The sequence below is a fragment of the Carassius auratus genome, chromosome 35 (assembly GCF_003368295.1).
Source record: "Carassius auratus strain Wakin chromosome 35, ASM336829v1, whole genome shotgun sequence".
Taxonomy (NCBI): Eukaryota; Metazoa; Chordata; class Actinopteri; order Cypriniformes; family Cyprinidae; genus Carassius; species Carassius auratus.
Genome location: NC_039277.1, coordinates 17,013,382 through 17,027,559, shown reverse-complemented (window position 1 = coordinate 17,027,559; position 14,178 = coordinate 17,013,382). Strand labels below are relative to the sequence as shown.

Here is a 14,178-nt window from a genome sequence, read left to right as displayed (position 1 = left end):
AGGAGTTTTCTGAATTAGTAAATTTTTAAGATTGTTCTTATGACTGAATCTGTTCATGTCTGTTGTTTTAAAATGCTCTTAATATGAAACTTTTATGTATAAATGAAATGTATTCAAGTTTTTGGAAAACTGAAAGTACAATCTGCAAGAATATTAAAATGTTATTTCAAGTATTACAATTTAACTATTAAACCAATAAAAGAAGTTAAACAGTCTTTTGTTTCTTTTTATAGTTTTTACTACTGAGACATGAGACCTGTTGAAATACAATAATTTGTAAAGTTTTACAATACATAATAAAAGTGAACCAATTACAGTACATTTAACAGTGTAAAGTAATATTTTATTGTATTAAAATATATAAAAGGAGAAAAAAAAACATAATTGTGTTTTACAGTAAAAAAATATATTACTGCAAATACATTTACAGCAAGTTAAATGGTACTGTAAATATGAATACAGTATTTTTACTGTAAGTTTAATTTACAGTAAGTTACTGGCAAACTGCTGCCAGTAAGTTACTGTAATTTCTACAGGAAATTTTTTACAGTGTACATACATATATATATATATATATATATATATATATATTATATATATATATATATATATATATATATATATATATATATATACTGTATATACACACATACATATATATATATATACACACAAAAATAGAACTCAACAGAAAAATGATGTTAACCACAATGAGTAATGACACATATATAGTTTCAATGAGGACAAAAAAAAAAAAAAAAAAAAACTTGCAAGCACAGCCACCCACATTCACTCACAAATATTAATAAACCACATTTACTCATTTACTCACACACACACACACACACACTAATAATATAAATTATAAACAGGTGCAAGGACTGTGTGATTCAATTATTAATATTTTTTTCTGGTTGGTGTTATTCTTTTGTTAAAAAATAAATATTTTAACTTAAAGGGATACTCCACCACAAAATGAAAATGCATCGATCCCTTACCCCCACACAGAACAGCATACGCAGTTTGAGTTCAGCTCATATTCTCCAAAATTGTACAACGCTGATATATCGCTGTTATACAGAGAGACACAGAGGAGACGACTTGCTGAATAAAGTCATTATTTCTAGGTGTACAAAAAGTACTCACGTTGCTTCATAATGTTACAGTTGAACCACTGATGGCAGATGGACTACGCTGACGTGACGATGCTTTTCATACTTTTCTAGACCTTGAAAGTGTATTTTATTTGTCTCAAGCCTCCGTTTTCATCCAAAATATCTTAAATTGTGTGCCAAAGATGTACAAAGCTTTTACGGGTTTGGAATGACATGGAGGTAAATGATTAATGGCAAAATGTTCATTTTGGGGTGGTGTATCCCTTTAATGATGTGTTCATGTCTCATAAAGGTGATGCCTGTTTGAAGAATGCCATTTGGTGGCATAGAACCATTTTACCTGAATTGTTTAATACTTTTTCATTGTATTCTTCAGTGCTTGAGGCATATTGAAACAGCTGTACCTAAATATTTTTCATGCTTTTTATGTTGGACTAATTTCAGTTACATTTACCTCTAAGCTATGTAGTTTAAATTTGAATTTATTTATTTAAGATTTTTATCCTATTAAGCTGCATGTGGACACTTTTTGAGTAGAAATGCATATTGCAATTTTATTTTGTTGCAAATAAAACTCCCATAGCACATAGCTACTGTAGTTTTAAGTTACTTTAATATATACATTCAGTTAAATCATTAAACATTTGTATGACTTGACAGTGACTCGCTGGACCTTGACAAAAGCAGTGACTTGACTTGAAATGCTTGATTCTCACAAAAATTTACTTCCTTGAGACTTACTTGTGACTTGCACATGTGTGACTTACTTCCACCTCTGGAAAACACACAAGGAAACTGAAAGTGCTTTGAATATAACCAGTAACCGCATGAGATCTTTTGGACAATTAAGTCACTTACAAATTTTTGCTGTGTAAAGCAATCCGTTCCTTTCACAGAATTTTGTACCCGCTCACCAAACCTCAAGCCAACAGTCACATTGGAAAGGACACCAAACAGTCCCAGGAGTATTTAACACTCGGGATCTTCCCCAGGCCTAAATGTTATTTCCTCTCTTCCCCTTCAAAAGGATCATATGAAAGGCTTGCCCAAAGGGGAAGTGGTGAATAAGCATACAGTACTGGTTCTTACGTCTTCTAACCAGTTAGACAAAAGGAATTGCATCACTACCAAATTAGCATTAGAGGAAGAGCATGGGCCCGTGTCTAACCCCGCCCCCCATCATTAAGTTCGGATGGTACGACACTAGAACTTGCCTGAACTCAGATCATTCTTGACTCAGACGTTCATTATCAGCTTTAAGCGGGAACACCAGGTCTCACAATCACTTCATCTCATCCTCCAAGGTGACCGTCAAAATAGAAAAGATGCAGAGGAAAGTACAAACAGTACACTGACGCGCTAGCTGTTGTTTCGAAGTCAAACAAACACCAATTAACATCACAAAATAAAAAAGAAATAAATGGGAGTCACGTCTCTGCTTTATACCAAATGTAGACCCGACGTGCAACAGACATAATAGAGAGACGTATGCCACACTAGAACTTGCACCCAAGGAAATACCACACACCCAGGTGCTACTCAAGGATACACAGCTTCGCTACTACTGAAAATATGTCTCATCAACAGGTTACCAATTAAATACCCAGTAAAAAAAACATAATAAAGCTTACACACACACACACACACACACACGGGGAAAGCGACCGGACATTAAAACCCATCGACCTTTATGTCTGACAAAACAAGAACACAGAGCAGAATAACCATAATGTCTCACTTAGACTTGCTTCTTATAAAGAAAAAGATTTTCAGCGGATGGGTTATTATGACAGCAACAGAAATGAGCACTCTTGTAAATAACTGCTTAAAAAAAGGTTACATGACTATTTTGCATCAGAATAATGGAACAGATGAAGGCTTGAATTTCTTGAACATAAAGTCCTTCCTGAAAGTTACTCAAATAATATTGTTGCTTTACACATCAAAACCTTTTTTAAGAAATGCATATTTCTATTCATAAAGATTGCACTAAATTAATCAAAAGTGACAGTAAAGACATTTATGATTTTTATTTCAAATAAATGCTGTTCTTTTGCACTTTTATTCATCAGTAAATAATGGAAAACTGTATCATGGTTTACACAAAAATATGAAGCAGCACAACCGTATTCAACATTGATAATAAGAAAGATTTTTCTTGAGCAGCAAATCAGCATATCAGAATGATTTCTGAAGATCATGTGACACTGAAGACTGGAGGAATGATGTTGAAAATTCAGCACTGAATTACAGGAATAAATTACAATTTAAAATATATTCAAACAGAAAACTAATAATATTTTCACCATATTTCACTTGGTGAGCATAAGAAAAATGGTTGAAAAAAAACAACAAACAAACAATTATTCCAAACATTTGAATAAGTCTAAGCTGGAAGTGGAATGTTGTAAAAATGTAAAATAAGCTACTAAGAATGTTTAACCAAGCATCTTATAATAGGACAAGCGGATGGAGCGGATAACGGATTCATTACAACGGAACATCAGAAAAGCTTCTAGACTCATTAACAAGCATCTAAACAAGGTTTCTATATTTCAAATTAGATACCACCTCTAAAACATGGGATTTTTATTACTGCTAAGATCAATTCCATGTTAAACCAATGGAATGCTCAGGTTATTCCAGCATGGGAAAGCTTTAAAAAAAATTGTTCGATGGTTCCTTTTAGAACTGTTCACTGAAAGGTTCTTTAACGAACACAATGATTCCTTTTGGAACCTTTATTTTTAAGAGTGTGAGAAGAACATTTTGAATAATCTAAAGCCTAAACTTTTTGTGGAATGGAAAGATTCTATGGATGTTAACAATAAAGAACTTTATTTTCTTTACTGGCACCTGTGGAACCACTATACAAAACCTTTGTTTTTAAGCGTGTACTTCCCCCAAAAGCTCTAAAATTGTATTTGTGTTCAGATTTGTTTCTTGGGTTTGACAGTTCAAATACATATGGAGAATGACATTTGAGTGCTTCAATGAAGCTGCAGTCATTATTAAACAGAAAAGACAAGATTATGTGTATGGAATGACATGAGGATGACTATTTTGGCACATAAGGGCTTAACAATTCAGGGCTGTATATACCGTTTATATGATACGACAGGGATAGCAAAATCTTGGCACACCATTTAATTTATTAGCACATATGTACACGCACACATCTTGTAGAAATAAGTGAGCTCAAACAGAGGAAGTGACATCAGAGGGAATGGCTTAATAAGGAGAAGAGTGAGAACGGATCCGGTTTGACCAGAATGAACAAGTCTTTTGTTTTCAGCAGTCCTGCATCTGGCTCAATCGCTGCACTCCAGGAGTAAAAGGTTCACTTAAGATGACAAAAACAAATTAGCTGTCACAATAAGATCCTTGTGAGTTCTGCAGGAGGGTTAGGTGGAAGGTCAAAACGCTCCTCTCTGGCTGTGAAGCTCCTCGTCTGGACTAGATTCCTGGCTCTTGCTCGCACCTGCAGAGCACGGGGAACCAGAATGAAACCCTCCGTCAAAAACACTGATTTCCTGCTGACATATTCTGACATCATTCTGTGGACAGTGTCCAAAATGACCAGAAATACTTCAGTTGACCATTTAAAACTCAAATGGTAGATGGATTAAGACACCTTCCATTTAAAGGCAAATGAATCACTAAAACTTCCTCAGAGAATTAGTAGTAGTAGTAGCTTATTAGTTGACGTGGGGTAAAAAGTCACGTAAAGTTCACACATACAATGTATTTTTACATTATTTTACTTGACAATTAAGTCAATTGTAATTAGTCCATTATTTTTTCCTTTTGAATATACATACATATTTTTATAATATACATACTTATTCTCTTTCATGTAATGAAGTCAAATTACTGCTTTAAGGTAAAAACAAAAGTGCAGTAAAGTATTTTTTTACGTATTTAAATACGTATATAATTGGTTTTTACAGTAATGGGAATGAGAATATAATGCACATAATATTATTTCTCATTTATATCTTTTGATTTCGGGTGAAATATGACCTCCTTTTGTGAGATTCACCCATTTACTATTTGAATGAAATTAAATAAACAAACAAATAAATACTGATGATATTGTGGAAATATATATTGGAATATCAGACCATTATATTATTGTATATTATGTATGTATATATATATATATATATATATATATATATATATATATATATATATATATATATATATATATATGTGTGTGTGTGTGTGTGTGTGTGTGTGTGTGTGTGTGTGTGTGTGTGTGTGTGTGTGTATATATATACACACATATAAACACACATATATATATATATATATATATATATATATATATATATATATATACATACATACATATATACACATATACATATATATATATATATACACACATACACACACACACACACATATATATATATATATATATATTATTTGATAGAATTTATCAAACAAATAAATGAATTCAAAATTAAATTAAATATAACATTTGGCAGACCCACCTGGACATTTATCTCCTGTCTGAGAGTTTAATGTGGAGGTGCCAACAGACAGCATTAATATAGAAGAGGGTTACTTTGCAAAACAGTGGCATTAAAAAGAAATTAGGAGTGAAAAACACTGACTTAAGCTCACTTCTGTGCTGCATTCAAATGAAAGCGGTGACATGCACTGACGTGTCATACCAACCACCTGGTGATGCTCCGATGTGTTGATGGGAGACATGTTTCAAACGTAACACACCATGCTAATCACTTGCATTTACCTCATGCAAAGCACACTAACAGTAGTTGTCAATTGCTTCAAAGAATGAAAAGTGGAGCTGAAAGTCTAAAGGAGATAAAAAGAGGGAGAAAATGAAGGGAAGGAGAGAAAAAGACACAGAAAGAGATCACAGTCTTAGTTCAGCAGAAGAGAGCGATGCAGAATCATAGACATTTCCGGTCGACCTGTTCTTGCATGTTTAGACTCCACAACATTCCGACGCAAGCCAGTTACACAGAAACACGGGGAGAACACGGCGCTAAATCAGAAGCACAAGGAGTTCTGTTCTGTACTCAGAGTCATGCATGTGTGCCGGTGTGATCATGCCACGTACCTTGAGTGGTGTTTTTCTCGTTCAGGAGTTTGGTTTGACTGTTGGGCAGGATCTTGATTTCAGGCGGGTCGGGGCTCTGTGCTACCCGCGACGCCATCACAGCGTTGAGGTACTGCAGACGGGTCACCTGTGGGACACGGGCCCATTTTAACAGCTGAAGACACTAAACTGACCTTTTCCGACAAGTACATTATTGATGAAGAAGTCTAGCATTTTTCTAAGGAAATCTTCTATAAGTTCCAGAATAAAGATGTACACAACAAACAAATTGACACAAAAAAAAGACAAATGTTCAACACTATGCATCTTTCATGAGGGAAGCTAACTACAATTGCATAAATCAAATATAAAAATAACAGTACAATACAAAATGGTTGAATCTGATTATAGGTCTCGAAAAACTAGCCTTTTTATCTATTAAAAAAATAAATACTCTTTGCTTAAAAATCAATTCATATATGTTTTTTTCAGTAGTTTAAATAGAATTTTAAATGCTAAGATATTAATAATAATAATAATAATATAATAATAATAATAAAATATATTTAAAACATTAATATATGTTTTAAGTATATTTTACAATTTTAATAAATATTTTATCATTTAAAATAGTTTAAACTGTTGAAATAATAATAATAGTAATAATAAATATTTAAAGATATTAAAAATACATTTACATAAAAAAAAATTGAAATGCTACAATAATAAAAAATAAAAATTTAAATCTATTTGGAATAATGTTGAATAATAATAATAATAAAATATATAGAATGCTAAAACAAATAAAAATATTTAATGTATACTAATACGAATAATAATATTTAATGTATCTTTTTAAATGTTTAACTAAGTGAAATTTTATTTAAGTTTTATTTAAAAACAACAACAACTTGTATTGCAACATGCATTGAGGAATCATGGACAATAATAGCAGAAAGAAAGTCAGTTTTGATTCATAAGCAACAATCCATGATCAAATATTAATAAATACTTATTGGAACAGTCAAGTCAAAAAGAATAACCTCAAGCAAAGTGCGCCGAGAGCTGAGCGTGTTGTTCTGCGCTCACCTTGATGAACTGCAGGTCTGTGAGGGCTCGGACAGTGTAGTCGGGACAGTAGCTGGACGGGCTGGTGGCGTCTCCCAAATCAAAGGGGTCTCTGGGGGACTGATGCTGCGTGGACACCGGAGACTGATGGACTGATCACACAAACAATCATCACACACAGGCCATACACCAGAACATATTCACAGCAATAACACTCTGATCCCAATCAGACGGTACGCAATAAAACAACAAGTGATAAATCTTATCTCTTCCTCAGATGTTTATCCGAGTTTCCTGCTACTGCATAAAATGATCCCATGCACATGTTTGGATTGGGTGTTCTCACTGGATGCAAACTTATCACTTCATGCAGCATTTGACTTTCAGTCAGGTCAGAAAACTCAAGAGGTCATGGTGAGTGGTCAGCTGAACATCAACATCTAAACAATAGTCCCATATAGTCCTTCTGCTTTCAAAACACAGCAGGCTTGCAGAATCACACCAGCTGGGTTTTGTTTTGTTGCTCGACAGTTTACAACCAAAACTGACAGGAATGTCTTTGACTAGCGTGCATTTTTATGCCAACATTCATGAGTCAACCTTGGATTAGAATGGTGAATTTGGATTGGATCTGGGATTACCATAAATTCACTTATTCACCGGGACACACCTGAGGAGGGAGCTGTGAGCGCTGAAACGCCGTAGTAGGTGAACGCGCCGTTCTCAAACTTCAAACCCTCTTTCCCGATCTCCACCTCCACACGGCCCTGCACACAAACATTTGATCCAAACATCACAGACAATTCTAAGAAATACACACATTTTATTTTAGAATTCAAAATATATATATATTCCAATTAATGTGAAAAACATATACATACATATATATATATATATATATATATATATATATACACACACACACACATACATATACATACATATATATTTATATATACACACACACACACATATATATATATATATATATATATATATACACACACACACATATATACATACATACATATACACACATATATATATACACACATATATATATAAATATAACTTCAATTTTTATAATAATAACAACATTTATTATTAAATTATCAATGTTGACTCATCAAATATTGACATGTTTAAAAATATTTTAAATGATCATATTTAATACTACCAATAATACTAATACTACAGTACTAGTACTACTATCACATTTCAAAAACACAACTAACAAATATTTATAATATATTTTTTATATATGAATGTTTTAAAAATAATTGTATTACAATTATAATAATAATAGTTAATATTAGATTTGCAATATTAAAATAATAGCATTATAACAATATAGATTAAATATTGAAATCCGTTTAAGTGTTAATAAAATATTATTATATTATGATTGTTTTAATAATAATAAAATACTACTACTAGCAATGCTACTAGTAGAACTGCTAATATCAAAATTACCAAAATATTAACAAATAATTAGCAATGTTTAAATATTTATGTTTTACAAATAATTTATTACAATTATAATAATAAGTAAATATTACATTTGCAATATTAATGAAATCTGTTTAAAAATGTTAATAAAATATTTATTATGATTCTTTTAATAATAAAAAAACTACTTCTACTAGTACTGCTAATATCACATTTAATTGTGAAAAAACTTATTTTTAAATTAAATCAACTACTAATGTCATATTTATCAAAACACTTTAAACGTTCTGATAGATCAATAATTATAAACAATGCATTTATTAGTTATTATTATTATTATTGATCTCTCATTATTAAATGATCAAATATTATTTTTTACTACAACATCTAGTAATAATATTATATTTAGATATTGTATATTTATCAGCACTATTATTCACACCACTGCTGATGAAGCGTGTGACATGCACACATCAGTGGGACACCGCAGCGCACCTGCAGCAGCAGAATGAAGTAATCCACCGGATGGTTTCGGGTGTACAGGTAGTGATCAGGACTGAGCCGGACCGCGGGGTCAAACTTCACTTCTTGGTTGACGCTGGGGTGCCGCAGCAGATGAAACAGGACTCTCTCTGACACACGCTGTGGGCTGAAGTGTTCCACCTCTGAAACAGAGGAGTATGAAATCACATTAACCAGCACATAACATTGTCCTGCCATTGATCCCAGAGACGGGAATGTCCTTTAAAGATTGAGGCTTGCTGAGACCAACTTCTTTATTCTTGTCAGCCAAACAGACATGCACCACTTTCTTCATGTTTTTATAAGAATGAATATATTTTAAAAATGTCATTTATTCCTGTGATGCAAAGCTAAATTTGACTTCTTCAGTCTTCAGCGTCACGTGATCCTTCAGAAATCATTCTAATATACTGATTTGCCGCTTAAGAAACATTTGTTATTATTATCATCTTCAGTGCTCAGAAGAGTTGTGCTGCTTCATATTTTTTTTTCAGGAATCTTTTGGAGCATTATAAATGTCTTTACTTTCACTTGTTTTGATCAATCAAATGTGTTCTTGCCAAATATGTTTGAATAAAAGTGTACACTGTATATAAACAAAAACTAACTGTATAGGAATATGACAAGTTGCGTGAATGGTCTTAATTCACGATAATGAGATATTGTTTTGTGGTTATTAATATTATTGCTATCATTAATAAATGCATTTTTTACCGTTGTTTTTTTTATGATATAGCTACAGAGCCCTGTACACGACATGCAGACAAAAACTGATTTATCACGGCAACAAATTAATATTTTGTTCCCTCGTTATAGTAAAGGATGACCACGTTGAACTGATTTATTTATAACGAATTACTGACTAAACAAAACATGCCGGATTTTCCCAAGACCGTACAAATCACTGTAACACACAGACTCTTGAAGCCTCTCGGTTGATATGAAAGCAGACAGACCTCGGGACAGGAATCGGTGGGTGGCCAGCAATAGTTGGGGAGAGGTGCGGATCTTTGGTTCACCCTCTGGAGGTTTGAAGATGGAGAACTCGTCGTGAACGCCGCGTGTCTCCAGAGGGATCTCCACCGGGGCCATCGGACGCTTCACCTTCACGTCCACTGTGGAAAAACACAAACGCATTGTAAACGAGTTTAAATGTTGGGTTCAGCTCAAAAACACATCAAGCGGCTGCTCACTGTAGCCATCAGACTCGTCCAGGATCTCAGATTTGATGATCTCCTCGATGACGTCCTCCAGCGTGACCAGACCCAGGACCTCGTAGAAGGGGTCTCCTTCGCCCTCATTATTCACCTTCTGAACGATGGCCAGGTGGGAGTTCCCTACGAGGACACAGAGAGAAAACACATGCTTTAGGAGAAGTTTCAATAACTGCATTCTATAAATCATCATGATTAAAACAAAAAATAGATTTCTTATTATACAATAAATATTCATCTTCAAAAAATATGACAAAACAAAAATGCAGCGATTAACCAATCTTGAAAAAGTAGGAGTTATTAAAATATAAAAGGAAAAATAAAAACCATATATTTATATATTATGCATTCAAAATCAGTGATTATAAGTAAAATGTTGGCTAACATTGAAAAAAAAAAAAACATTTGTTTAGGATTATCATGTTATCAAAATGCAAATAACACTCAAAATAATGATACCGTATTTTTCAGACTATAAGTCGCACCTAAGTATAAGTCGCATCAGTCCAAAAATGACGAGGGGAAAAAAACATGTATAAGTCGCACTGGACTATAAGTCCCATTTATTAAGAACCAAGAAAAAACATTACCGTCTCCAGCCGCGACTCTCTATGTCTTCAGTGTAGACTACAGGAGCACTGAGCAGTATAGAGCGCCCTCTCGCGGCTGGAGACGGTAATGTTTTCTATTGGTTCATGTCAAATTAATTAAGATAAGTCACACCTGACTACAAGTCGCAGGACCTGCCTAACTATGAAAAAAGTGTGACTTATAGTCCGGTAAATACCGTAATTAGAATTATAATACTTATTGCTAAATATTTAATCATTTTAAAAGTTAACATTAATATATGCTAATATTTGATAAATAATATATATATATATATATATATATTTTTTTTTTTTTACACACATTCAGTATAAGCCTAATCAGGCCAACAGCAGTAGCTGCTAATAATACAATGATAAATGTTTAAATACTGAAACATAAGAATATGAAAATCACGACATCATATACAGATACAAGTAGTTTGAAGGCATCTTCTTAAAATGATCTAGTTATGAAAACACTTCAAACACAGATCAATACTAATAATGATAATATAAAACAAATATTACAGGCATTCAGTATTGGCTTAGTCAGGTCAATAGCAATAACTGCACATAATGGGTAAAATATCAGTCAGAGACCGATACTTATAGTTTGAAGGCATGTGCTTTAGATTTGACATGCCTTTTTTGAATTCTTCCAGCATTGCATCCAGTTTGGTGTCATTAAAAACATAATGCAGAGGATGGTTGTAGAACTTGGTGATGGTGGTCATGGGAGTGTGGTCCTCCGGGTCAACCAGCGCCAGGTCTTTGACGTACAGGATTTCGATGATATTGGACTTCTCCTCTTCATACACCGGGACGCGAGTGTAACCGCTCTGCATGATCTCAGACATGGTGTTGAAGTCCAGGACGGCCGTCGAGGGCAGCATGAAGCAGTCTTTCAGAGGCGTCAGGATGTCCTCCACGGTTTTGGTCCTGAGAGCGCCTTTACTGAACTCCACCTTGACGAACTCATTATACGGATCGTTCACACTAGTCCGAATCATTTCCATGGTTTTCTCACGGATGCCGACTGTGCTCACATCCCGGTGCAGGATCAAGTCCAGCAGGAGGCCGAGAGGACAAGAAAGCGGACACGTCAGGATGAGACAGATCTGGGCCAGCCATGTCAAACCCGGTGCCATCTGGAACCCATAACCTGAACATACAATATGAGGAACCAGCTCAGCCAGAAGGAATATGAGGAAGCCACTAGTGAACACAGCAGGCACGATGGACCCATAGAGGCGGTACAACAGGACGCCGAGCACAGAGTGACCCAGAGCACAAATAAACAAGAGCGAACAAACCAGAACATTTCCTCTCCTTCGAATAGGCTTGAGGCGCTTGGCTGCCCGCTTTTCATCCTCCGAACCACAGCTGTGCAGAACATACAGCTCCAGTGGGTCCAGCCATAGCAAACTCAGATTCACACATCTAACCACACAGCAAACCAAAACCAGAAGCACAACCACTAAAATCAGACCCCATAATGGAATGTAATCTGACGGCACAGCCGGGTTCTTAATAATCAACTTGTCCGACCCAAAAGACCCCCATGTCTGGCCCTTTAAGACGCAAACATGATGGAACTCGGGCTCTGCATCTTTATTCCCCGGATCGGATGCTGCAGCTTCGGTCTGGACTTCTATAATCCCGCTGTTCTCGTCATCCGACTTGAACGCTCCGCGTACCTGGAACGCAGAGGAGTTGCGGCGTTCCTCCAGCTCGCACGGGTCAACTGAACCGCCTCCAACCGCGGCGAACGCGACCCACGGCCAGGTCTCATTGGACAGGTAGGACCCAAACAATCTGAGCTTGAAGATGGTCCCGTGCGGAGCTACGAGGACCCGTTCGCGCATGTACACCCGCTCGTTTAAGTCCTCCAGGCGCAGTCCGTAAACCTGCGTTTCTTGAAGGCTGCAGGCTCCGAACCCGCACAGGAACGATATGATCAACGGGAGACGCAGCTCTGCCAAGCTGACCACCATATTGGAACAGGGCAGCCTGGCTTTTTGAATCATGTGACTCCGATGTTGTTGCCGCTACACTACCCTCCTACTTTTTCAGCTGTTTTCATATAAAACGGTGAGGGAAACTGACTCGGCCCGGTCGCCATGTTGGCTCCGTGTTTCTTGAGAAACAGGCACTTGCCCCTGAATTCTGGAGCCACAATGAACGCGGTTTCTTTTTCTTTTCTTTTTTGCACTACCGCTACGTCGTGTTCACAATGGTCCAATGTCAGAAGAGCAAGTGAGTAACTTGACCAATAGGAGAACGGTCTGTTTTGGTAAACCACGCCCACAGCGGCACTGAAGAACTTCAGAGTGAGAGATGAGATCCGCATCTTCACAACGCTATTTTGAAAACAAACGGCATTATCTGGTTAGAACAGTTTTTTATATTCACATTTAATATTTATTCGAATTTAGCAGTTAGTTTACAAAGAGAGAGTTAGCAAGTTAAAAACTTACCGTAATGTTTTGCACATTGCAAAAGTTTTACCTTATGGTTTGCCATTGGAATTAAAGCAACATCATTATCGAGACTGAGCAAAAGAGGAGTCTTGATTCTTAATATACAGTTATTTAGATTTAGCATTTATATCATCAGAACTCAACAGAAATACAAAATATTAGGCTATATACAGATTGATTTAAATACGATCGTGTTAATGGGAATTAAAGAAGGCCTACACATCTGCGTTTTCCATTTCCCTTTGAAGAGAGCAACATAAAAGAAAGACAAACATCATAATTATGGTTTGTTGTGATGATTTTAAAAGTAAAAAAAGACACAAATAAACTAACCACAATCTAAAATAAATGAAGAAATTATTTTTCTGTATTTCACATAGCTTTTTAAAGGATATCTGCGTTTTCACTCTTTATGTAGGTCAATAGTGAACCCACAACAAAGTTTGCTTAGTATGCAATACAATACCCTGAACAGTTTGAAAGGTCAATATAGGTCATGACCCTGAAAAGTAAATAAATGCAGAGTGGAAAATGCATACGCTTCCTGAAAACACACTTTTGGAATCTACTGTGGTCTAATTATCAAATGGGAACAAGCACAACATCTATGAGAAACTACCATGAACATTAAAAGCAGATTACAGAGCTGAATTTAAATCCCAG

The 14,178-nt window shown here is 35.1% G+C and overlaps 1 protein-coding gene across 4 annotated transcripts; it reads right to left on the bottom strand.

The window, feature by feature from the left end:
• Nucleotides 1-3,130: 3,130 nt before the first annotated feature.
• Nucleotides 3,131-14,157, bottom strand: LOC113054681 (metal transporter CNNM3-like). 4 transcript variants are annotated; one of them, XM_026220379.1, is made up of 10 exons: nucleotides 11,679-14,157; nucleotides 10,425-10,568; nucleotides 10,188-10,346; nucleotides 9,205-9,374; nucleotides 7,931-8,027; nucleotides 7,282-7,412; nucleotides 6,214-6,340; nucleotides 5,881-5,945; nucleotides 5,618-5,636; nucleotides 4,535-4,596 (listed from the first exon to the last, which is right to left on the bottom strand). In XM_026220379.1, exons 1-8 carry the CDS (start codon nucleotides 13,060-13,062, stop codon nucleotides 5,896-5,898), a joined length of 2,262 nt encoding a protein of 753 aa, XP_026076164.1. In that variant the 5' UTR covers nucleotides 13,063-14,157; the 3' UTR covers nucleotides 4,535-4,596; nucleotides 5,618-5,636; nucleotides 5,881-5,895. The 4 variants fall into 4 exon arrangements, with proteins under 4 accessions (XP_026076162.1, XP_026076163.1, XP_026076165.1 ...); XM_026220378.1 differs by lacking the exon at nucleotides 5,618-5,636 and having other exon boundaries at nucleotides 4,519-4,596; XM_026220380.1 differs by lacking the exon at nucleotides 5,881-5,945 and having other exon boundaries at nucleotides 4,519-4,596.
• Nucleotides 14,158-14,178: the final 21 nt, after the last annotated feature.

Excerpts from the sequence above, each read along its gene's own strand:
- LOC113054681 (XM_026220377.1), bottom strand. The coding sequence starts at position 13,062 with ATGATTCAAAAAGCCAGGCTGCCCTGTTCCAATATGGTGGTCAGCTTG. Across the intron at positions 10,569-11,678 it reads GCTGGAAGAATTCAAAAAAG|GGAACTCCCACCTGGCCATC; the intron begins GCATGTCAAATC and ends GTGTCCTCGTAG. Across the intron at positions 4,597-6,213 it reads CGAGAAAAACACCACTCAAG|GTGCGAGCAAGAGCCAGGAA; the intron begins GTACGTGGCATG and ends CGTGCTCTGCAG.